Here is an 11,296-nt window from a genome sequence, read left to right on the forward strand (position 1 = left end):
GCTAGAAAAGGTGTATGCCAAGACTGGAACTCCTAAAAATTCTTCGAATTTCCATGGATCTGAAGGATCTCAAAAGGTTTCAAAAGTTCCGCTTACTCAAAAAAGCAAAGACATTATTTCCGGAATGGTCGGACCTCCAAAGGTGAGCAGCGATTATTCCTCTCTTGGAGGGTCTCTGTCCATGAAAAACGCCATCCGAATCCAAGACCTAGTAAAACTTTCAAAAGTGGGAAGAGGACTGAAGATCGCATAAAAACCTGAAAATTTTTTTTCTTTGGTATAGAAAAATGGCAAATTCAGATGTTTTAGACATTACAGAAGAAATCATCATTGATGAAGATATTGAGAGATATGAATTTCACGAATATGAACCGGTCAGCACCAATTTAAACACGTCCGGTGAGATAAGAATCAACATTGAGCAGCAAGATTTGTTCACGCGTCCCTGTGATGCATACCTTTTGGTGGAAGGAAGACTGACAAAAGCACACGGTACTTCCTATGCGGATGCGGATGTGGTTACTCTTGTTAACAACGGCATCATGCACCTGTTCAGTCAGATTTCTTATCAGTTGTCAAATCAAGAGATTGAGACCATATACAGTCCAGGTCAAGCCACTACCTTGCTGGGTTTCCTGAAATATCCTGTAGAGTTCCAAGTGTCGGAAGGAATGAATCAGCTGTGGCAAAGAGACAGCACTGCCCTTGCCGATCTTGTAAACAACAGCGGCTTTAGCGCAAGACAGGATTTCATCATTAAACAACCTGCTGATAAAGGCACCTTTTCATTTTGCATTCCTTTGAAGCACATTTTTGGTTTATGTGAAGATTACGAAAAAGTTCTTTACGGATTCAAGCACACGATAACCCTTGTAAGAAAGAGCGACGTTGATGCGATTTTTAAGAGCGCTGAAACAGCCGCAGGAAAAGTAACCTTGAGCAAACTGTCTTTGTTTATGCCTTATGTAACTCCCTCTGTTATGGCCAACAACCGTCTTTACAAATTCATCGAGTCCAAAGTGGACGTTCCGTTGACGTTTAGATCCAGACAGTGCTACACCATTGCCGTGCCAGTGTCCAATACGATCAGTTGGAGGTTAAGTGCTAGATCAGCCAGTGAACGTCCGAGATACATCATTGTTGGATTTCAGACCAATAAAGACGGCAGTCAAGATCTAAACCCTTCCGTGTTCAACCACTGCGATTTGAAAAACATGTATGTGACCTTAAACAGCGAAAGGTATCCTGCTGTGGATTACGACTTGGCCTTTACAAACAACAAATTTTCAAGGGTTTACAGAGACGCATGCAAGTTTGACAACAAGATTTTTGGAATCAGCGAAATTGTCGCCCAACTGAATATAACAGCGCTGAACTACAGACACATTTGCCCTATTTTCGTTTTTGACGTGAGCAAGCAGGCTGAGAGGTTAAAATCGACCGTGTTGGACGTCCAAATTAAAGCCACCTTTAACGCAAACGTTCCTGCAGACACTCAAGCCTTTGCCGTGGTGATCTCTGACAAGCTGCTCAGAATCAAATCCGACGGAAACAAAATGAACGTTGTGTATTAAGTGCAGAGCACCCACATGAACTCTTCGAATTTATTAGGGATAAAAAAATAAATCCTTAATAAAAGGATGATTTATACGAAAAAGGATTTGAAAAATTTACTTATCGAAAACGGCGTTTCCAAAACGTCGAAAAGCAAAATGGGTTTGGCGATGATTGCGGCTGAAAATAACTTGATCGACAAAAATGCGATGATGGAGGATGTCAAGCCGATAGATTCCAAATACGAAAGGCTTCGTTTGATCCGAAACCATCCCGTGGCTGTAAAAATGACGCACGCTGAAACAGGAGAAGTGATCGAATACGGCTCTCTTTACAAAGCGATGAAAGAGACGGGACACGGCAACAATTATTTTGAGAAGCGAAACGGAAAAATAGATGAAAAAGGAATTAAGATTGAGATCATTAAATAAAATGACGTTTCACCCGTTTTTTCTGGAGTGTAGCCGAAGAGAGCCTGATGCAAAAAAGAAAAGACAGCTCGAGGCTCTTGCGTTTAAGGAGGTGAGGTTCAAAGTTCCTGAAGTGTACAGCGATGAAAAAAGAGACGAGCTTTACGCGATGTTGTGGGAAGAAAAAGAGGATGACTTTTCGCGGATGGAAAAGAAAATCAAAGAGTGCAACAAGGAATGGTGTCATTTGAATAAGCAAGAAAAGATGAGAGAAATTGACAGACGCGTTCTTGAAATGGACTGCGATTGGGAAGAAAAGAAAAAAATGTCGGCAAAACTGAAAATGGACACGATGCTCCAAAAATATGAATATTTTCCATTTGCTGAAAAAAAATTGAATTCGAGTAAAATCATTGACAGCGATTAAAAAAGATGGGTAATATAAATGGAAAATATGTGACAGGTCCCTCTGGTGAGCAACTTTGGGAGAGTCGATATGGATTTAGTCTTCCTTATGTTTTTGACTCTTTCGGAAAAAGGGTCTTGATTCAAACTGATGAGTCTCGACATCAATATGTCGTTCGTGTTAATAACTTGGGTCATCAGTATGTGGAAATGCTCCATGGTCATGTCAGCGCCGTCCCTTTTTTGGAAGAGCCTGGAGACGATATTGAGTTTGACGAAAATGGTGAAAGGTACGTCTTATTCAACGATGGACTTATTGAATATATGATGGATAAATATGGTCATCGCTATCATACATTTGAAACAAGACTTGTAGTTGAATACATACATGATATACCATATGCAATCGTCTTGAACGAATCAGGGGATCAAATTGTTATTAATGTTCACAGTTTAACTGGAGATTCAACGCTTGGTGAAGAGGAAATTAATATTGAGTACAGAGATGGCAATCACTATCTTACCTGTTTCACAGACCCAAATTGTCATGAACAGATTTTAAGCCAAAAACAGATGATGAAGTTTATGGAAGTGAAAAAAAAGACTTTGAAGACTAAGAGGTTGAAAAAAGGTCTAATGAAAGGCAAGCGCAAAGTGTGATCCTTTTTTGATTCTTTTCGAAGAATTAAAAAAATGAATTCGAGTTAATTTCTTAACATTTTTAAAAAAATGAAAGATTTGGTACCTCAAGACTTTGAGCAATGGGATTCAGATCGAGTGGTCGCTTTTTTAAACACTCAATTTCAACTTCTTCGATTCAATGGAACAATTGGTCAACAAATTGGTTACGCAAGACAACTCGGTCGTTGGTGTCGAATGCATCCCAATGTAAAAGCTCACAACGGTCATGTCATGTACTGCAATGAAAAATGCAAATGTCATTCTTTTTAGATCCATGGCGACAATTCCGCTGAAGAATTAAAAAATTGAATTCGAGATAAATAATTTAAGACAAATAAAAAAGACGGAGGTTATTGACGAAACTATTGTATTTGATGAATTGGGTGACAAGTTAATCATGGAATATGTTGAAGAACAAGCTGATAAAATAAATAAAGCATTATCTGAAGAACCACCTGATGTTAAGAAAGATACTTCAAAACGTAGATCTTCATATATAGATTGCGAACGTATGTTTTGCAATTCTAACTGTCCATGTCAAAGATAATTTTTAAGATCCTTTAGATCCATTGAAATCTGCGATTTTTTGATTCTTTTTGAAGAATTGAAAAAAATTGAATTAAGAAGAATAATTTACGATGATTAAAAAATGGGTAATATGCAAAGTAAAGAATGCTTTTTTACGAAAGAAGATAAAGAATGCTTTTTTACAAAAGAAGATATTTTAACAGCTCTTGATGATAACTCTGATTTGTCTTCAGATCTGGCTTTTCGTAAATTTCAAAGAAAAGTAAGAAAACTTCCAAAGTCATTTAAAATTCATTTAAAAGAAGATGCTAAAAGCGTACCTCTTAAAGATTTGATTACCTCCGTAAAATACTGTATCGAAATATATAATGCTGGTGAAGCAACTAATATTAGTAAATCTGTAGGTAAAAAAATACAATCTGAGTATCTTGAAGAGACTACACAAGTAAGTCTCCAACTTCGCGCTTAATGATATCTTTTTTGATTCTTTTTGAAGAATTGAAAAAAATTGAACTAAGAAGAATAAAATCTTTCAGTAATAAAAATGCATTACACAAAAAAGGAATTGAGAGAGTTGCTGAGGGAAAATGGTGTTATGCAAACATCAAACAATTTGTTGGCTTTGACCATGATCGCGCTTGAAAACAATTTGCTTGATAAAGACGAATTGATGAAAAAGGTGAAAGAAAGGAAACCTGTGGGAAGACCGAGAACGCGTAAGCCAAAAGAGAAAAAGCCTGACGATCCTAAATGGGCAAAACTTGTTGAAATTAGAAAAAATCCTTTCGCTTACAAAATTATTCATGTAGAAACAGGTGAAGTGACTGAATACAAGTCTCATTACCAATTTAGAAAAAAAACGGGCCACTACTGGAAATACTTCGACAATAAACACGGCTATCAAATAATTAGGTCGTAAGAAATTTTAATTTGCTGAAAATTAAAATTCTTTTTGATCTCGGCAAAAATTGAAATGGCTTAAAGAATTTTTTCTCTCTATATAAAATGGATAAACTTAATATGAAAGCGTTAAAAGAGATGGCTAATGACCGAGGTGTCAAAGGCATCTCAAGAATGAGAAAAGCTAAGCTCATTGAAGCTATAAGAGCAACAAAGCCCATCATTGGGTATGGTCCTGCTCGTAGACGCACGACTGAGGCGAGACCTTTGCCTGCTCCTAGACCTGTGCCTGCTCCGAGACCCGTTTCCAATGACTTGATTTCATTCGGACCTTCTCGCTTGCAAAATCGAGTGACAAGAACTGAACCATCCATCCTTGACACACCTGTTGTCGATTCAACAAACGTTATTACACCCAAACCTGTTCCTGCTCCTAGACCTGGATGGCTTTCAAGAATTGCAACAACTGTCTCCAACGGTTTTAACAAAGTGCTTACAGCCATTGACCCATACGTTCCAACTACGGTGAAGAAAACAGTAAGCAGCGTAAAAAGCGGAGTGGAAAAAACGATCAAGTCTCTCAAAGGTGTTGCATTTGATGCTCCAAGACCTTTTACAGTAAAGTTTAATATGACTGAACATTCAGCAGAGCGCTCTGTTAGACAATTTTCTTACTCTCCGTCTTCTCAATACCAAGACCTTGAATCCTTTTTTAATAGGGTGAGAGAGTCCGCCATTCAAACCATGGAAGGAGAAAGAAACACAAAGGTAAGAATTATTTTAACGTGCGAAATGAAATCTGTAAGCATCTTGACTGGTGAAGAAGTCACTCGAATGGCAAACTTTTCATCCAACTCGGAAATTATTCTAGCGGCTACGGATTTAAGAACGTTAATGAACCAAATGGAAGAAAAAATCTTGGAAAATAGTGTCAAATACAACAAGTTGGGATCTAATGGCGTCTTGTCCAAGATTTTAAAAATGGACATGAATTTTATCGACTATAGGCCTCTCAGAGTTCTTCCTACATGGAGCTAACTCCCAAGTTGAAAAACAAAAAGGCTATCGTCAACATGGAAAACGACGACAATGAATGCTTCAAGTGGTGCGTCACCAGAGCTCTGAACCTTAAAAATAGAGACAATGAAAGAATTGATGATGACTTAATTCTAAAATCAGAAGAGCTCGATTGGGATGGAATAAAATTTCCTGTTGATTACCATAAAATCGACAAGTTTAAAGTGAATAATCCTGAAATTAGCGTAAACGTCTATGAGTATGAAGAAAAAGCACCTCAACCTTTACGAGTATCTGATTTTATGGACCGAAAGCACTGTGTTGATTTGTTGTATATTTCAAACGAAGAAAACAGCCATTATTGTCTCATTAAAAATTTCAGTCGGTTTGCCGGTTCTTCAGCATCGAAAAAGCAACATAAAAGATATTTTTGCAGAAGGTGCATGCAAGGTTTTGGTCAAGAAGAAAAGCTTCAAATCCATCGAGAAGACTGCTATGATAATGCTCCAATGAGAATCGATCTTCCTAAAGAAGGGTCAACCCTTGAGTTTAAAAACTTTCAAAAGGGTATGAGACATCCGTTTGTGGTCTATGCCGACTTTGAAAGTTTTATCAAGACCATCAACACTTGCACCCCTGACTTAAAACAGTCATACACCAAACAATATCAAAAACACGTTCCAAGTTCCATCGTCTATTATATCAAATGCTACGACGAAACTATTTACAAGGGAAAGCTTGAAACGTACACAGCTGAAAGCGATGACGATGACGTGGCTAAAAAATTTATCACCAGGCTTGAAGCAGACCTTAAAAAGATTTGGAACGACAGCGATTTACTACAACAACAATGGGAAAAAAATAGAATAGAAACTGATGAGGACAAGAAGAAGTTTGAAGCTGCAACTGAATGTCACATTTGCAATAAAGATCTTAACGGTGATAAAGTATGGGATCACTGTCATTTGACTGGAAAATACCGTGGTGCTGCTCATAATAAATGCAACTTGGATTATAAAATTCCAAAATTTATTCCAGTTGCCTTTCATAACTTGTCTGGCTACGACTGTCATTTATTCATCAAGAAATTAGGTGGAAAGCTCAACTGCATACCCAACAACGAAGAAAATTACATCAGCTTCTCAAAAAAAATCAAAGTGAGAGACTTTATCAATAAGAAAGGTAAACTTCAAGAAGTTTGGAAAGAAATAAGGTTTATTGACACCACCAGATTCATGTCTGACAAATTAGAAAAACTGGCTAAAAATCTAACCGACGATCAATGCAAAAACGTTAAAAAATATATTTCTGAAGATAAACAGTTCAACTTGATAAGAAAAAAAAGCATTTACCCTTACGAATGGGTAGACTCCATTGAAAAGTTTTCCGAAACGCAATTGCCGCCAAAAGAAGCCTTTTATTCCAAACTGGAAGATGAACCAGCAAAAGAGGAAGACTACGCGCATGCACAAAACGTTTATAAAGAATTTGGATGCAAAACGTTTAAAGACTACCACGAGCTATACAACAAGTCTGACGTGCTGATTCTTGCAGATGCCTTTGAAAATTTTAGAGACGTATGCATAAAATGTTACGGTCTTGATCCCGCCTGGTATTACACCTCTCCTGGATTAGCCTGGGACGCCATGTTAAAGAAAACTAAAATTAAATTGGAATTGATAACCGATATTGACATGCTCAACATGATCCGAAAAGGAATACGCGGTGGAATCAGCATGATCTCAAACCGACTTGGAAATGCTAACAATAAATACATGGACAAATATGATCCTTCAAAACCATCAAAATTCCTTCAGTATTTAGACGCCAACAATTTATACGGATGGGCTATGAGCAAACCTCTTCCAGTTGGAGGATTCAAATGGATGAATGATGAAGAGCTTGAAAATTGGCGTAGCATGCCATGCATACTTGAAGTTGACTTGAGCTATCCTGATGAGCTTCACGATTTACACAACGACTACCCTTTGGCTCCTGAAAGATTAACCATTGGAAAAGTTGACAAACTCGTTCCAAATTTAAACAACAAAGAAAAATACGTCGTTCATCATGAAAACCTAAAACTCTATGAACGACTTGGCCTTGTCATCACCAAAAGTCATCGAGGAATCACCTTTAGAGAAGAACCCTTCATGAAAGAATACATTGACCTCAACACCAATGAGAGAAAAGAAGCTACCAACGAATCTGATAAGGAATTTTTCAAACTCATGAACAACTCTGTCTTTGGAAAAACAATGGAAAATATTCTAAAGCGCGTTGATGTCAGACTCATCACCACTAAAAAAGAAGCTTTAAAATTATCCAAAGTCCCTCGTTATAAACGCAATTCACATGGAAAAAACAAAATGCTTTTACGATAAACCTGTTTACTTGGGAAAGAGCATCCTCGATTTGAGCAAAACTTTGATGTTTGATTTCCATTACAGATAGATCAAACCTAAATACGGTGAAAAAGCCAAGTTGCTCATGACTGACACTGACTCACTTTTTTACGAAATCGAAACGGATGATTTTGTCAAAGACATTTCAAACGATCTTAAAAACTTGTTTGACACGAGCAACTTTTCTAATAATCATCCTGCCATTGAAAACGTTGGCTTTGAAGTAGGATTAAATAATAAGACCATCGGCATGTTCAAAGACGAAGCCGGAGGAAAAATAATTAAAGAGTTTGTTGGACTTAGACCCAAGCTCTACTCTTACAAGATCAATAAAGATGAACAAAAAAAATGCAAAGGGATGAAAAAGAACGTGGTCAAAAATAAGATTACTCACCAACATTTTAAAGACTGCTTATTGAGTGGAAATGAACAACTTGCAACCATGAACGTTTTCAGATCTCATCTTCACGACATCTACACCGAAGAAATCAACAAAGTTGCACTCAGCGCAAAAGATGACAAAAGAATCCTATTGAATGATCACACCACATTGGCTATTGGACACTACAAGGTAAGAAATTGAATAAAAAGGTAAGAAAAATTTAGGCATCTTAAAGGAAATAACATGATTATTTTTATACTTCTTTACACATCCGCCATCTTGGAAAAAAACATTGAACCCCCCAATATATTACGGTATCAATGCGCCAGAATCGGCCTTTTATAGTAGTTCTTACATAAGCAGATTCTCAAAACAATTTAAAGGTACTGAACTTGAAAACCATAATATTCCTGTAAGAGCATTTTTTTGTGTTAACACTTCTGGGTTTTAAGCAATAAGGAAACACTTTCAAATATCATTCAAGATAATGAAATGTCTTTCTCTTTAATTAAGCCCTTTTATCCTCACTGACCCATTCTAATCCACCTCACTCTATAAAAGCAACCTGTGAAAACCAAAGTTTTTAAACCTAACTTCCCATTATTACTCTCCTTATTTAGATTGGAATATAAACCATTAGTCAGCCATTTTTCTATTACAGTCTGAAAATTATTGCTTGAATTAAAATTCTTGTTTTGAACTCCAGCAATCATCTGCTTTCATTTTGTAACCCAATCATACTTCTTAACCCTTTCATGCGCTGGGTTGTTGTATAACAACAAATTAAACTAAGCTTCCCCAATTCAAATGGTGCATTCTAACTGATTGAAAACAATATTATTTTATAAAAGAGAGTTGAAAAAGGCTGTAGAAAAAGTCTAGTTTAACATTTCATAGTACCACTGTCATTTTGTAGATGATTTTTAATGAGTTATGTTAGTTACAGAAAAATAATTGGTGCATGAAAGGGTTAACTAAACTAAAGTTCTTCTTCTTGCTACTTACATCCTTGCTAGCTAGTTATAGCAATCATCAGTTTTGTCACATTTAAGATATTTTGGAAGATTTAAGTGAAGAACTGAAAGTTAAGCTACACCGAAATGGGTTGAAAAACAGTAAGCAAAGTAACAAGCTGGCAGATAACTGACCATGAACTTACCAAAACCTTCAATTGAAACCTTTAAAATTATGTTTCTTGAAATCCAGTTAAAATCATTTAAAGTAGAAAAAACATTGGTGTTTAAGCAGCAATTGGCTTTGTCATCAGACAATCAATGATAATCGCCAGAGGTCTATAAGGTTTTTATCGCACGGTGCATAGGAACATACTCTAAGACTTTGCAACACATCCCCAGAAATTTTATTTTTGATTATCATTAGAAAACATTTCCTCATTCAAAAAATGTAAACGACAAATTTTTTTAGTGGAGGCCTGGGGAGAAAACACATATTTTAGGCCAGTGCCCAGGAATTTTGTTGTTAAAGATAGGTAACTAAGAAGCATGTGGCATACTCAAACTTTTAGTATGTTGATACTGGTAGCAAATGAGGATGACTTGCAAAAAATTAGGGTGATTAGAGCTAAAACAACCCCGCCCCGATCCCTAACTGCCCCCTTCCTAGAACTAAGTCTCTTTTAATCGTAATTTTTTTTTTTTGTTCTATCATAAACTAGATCAAAATTCATCGAAAGATTTCAAATTTCATCAAAAAATCTCTTTTCGTTTAAGATTTATAACAATGCAAAGCTTAAAATTAGCCCCTGAAATAACTTTAAATGGTCTCAACTTTCAAACGAAAAATTTTTTTTTGATGTAATTTGAAATCTGTCGATGAACTTTGATCTAGTTTAATATAAAACAAGCAAAAAATTGAAAAGTGTTTTTAGGAACCATTCCCTGGGGAGGGCTATTAGGGGTCGAGAAGGGTTTGCTACAATTATTTATTATAGTAAAAAAAAAAAAAACTCTTATTTTTATGGTTACATTATGATTGATATTTTTTATTTCAAAATCATACTAAAAGTTTTTTCATAGGAGATTTTACAATTTACTTTTTACAAACTACATTCCTGCAAATAGAAAGCTACTTTAAAAGTGCTTGTAGTTGTAAGCAACAACCGCGTTTTTCAGCGCCTCTATATAGTTTGGGCTGTGCTCTCCAACTTTTCTCATTCGCCAAAACTGATTGAAATCCTGATAAATGGATTCGAGAGCTTGTTCAGTACAGTAACCTAAGCCTATAGAACAGTAGTAGTACAAAAGAAATGCAAGTTTATTTAATAAATATTCGTCGTAAATTATGTAAATTCTACGATTCAACTGTTGAAATAGAGTATTTAATTACTAAGATTATAAATTATTTTTCATCAAATTTAAAAGTTATTTATCATACCAAAGACTCCACCTTTCATTTTGATAAATTCAATAACATGTTGCTCAGTTATGTGTACCTTCAAAGGAATTGTAGCCCTTAGATTTCTATAGCTCGTAGAGAACTCCTCTAGATATTTAACATACGTGGAGCTTAATGATTTTCCAAAACAACCATGGGCTATTTTTTCAAATTCTCTAAGTACCTTAATATATTTGGCAGCGGAAACTCCAAGACTAAATTCTTGAAAAAACATTTCAAAGCTGTCTATGTAAATAATGAAAATTGGGATAGATTGCCTGATTTTTAAAATATCAAAAAATTTTGTGTTCATATCAAACCTTAACAACTCCTCAAGTAAACGTTAGGCCAAAACAAAATTGGTTCGTAAAGTAGATATATGTCTAATCTTTAAGAAAATTAAAACCAAAAGTTTTTTCTATCAGTCAGATTTTTTCTAGAGTTATAGTTGTCAATGCTCTTTTTTATTATAATTAGATGGTGCGTTTTGTAGATCTTGAAATAAACTATATTTTGTTGTTTTGAGAGATACAAATCTATTATTTTCAGATTAAACAGGATTCTACAAGCACCTTATGAGGGTAATAGTAAAAGGACACATTTCCGGCACTTTTCCCCCC

At 35.8% G+C, this 11,296-nt stretch overlaps 1 protein-coding gene across 1 annotated transcript; it reads left to right on the forward strand.

Annotated features, from left to right (window-relative positions):
• The first annotated feature begins 287 nt into the window (after nt 1-287).
• On the forward strand, nt 288-1,574 carry LOC149894227 (uncharacterized). The gene has a single exon (XM_090077660.1). The coding sequence runs from the start codon at nt 288-290 to the stop codon at nt 1,572-1,574; it is 1,287 nt and encodes a 428-aa protein (XP_089933786.1).
• The last annotated feature ends 9,722 nt before the right edge of the window (nt 1,575-11,296 follow it).

The sequence above is a fragment of the Hydra viridissima genome, unplaced genomic scaffold, assembly GCF_058129835.1.
Source record: "Hydra viridissima isolate aposymbiotic clone 2 unplaced genomic scaffold, HvirCarnegie_v1 scaffold_1, whole genome shotgun sequence".
NCBI classification, from domain to species: domain Eukaryota; kingdom Metazoa; phylum Cnidaria; class Hydrozoa; order Anthoathecata; family Hydridae; genus Hydra; species Hydra viridissima.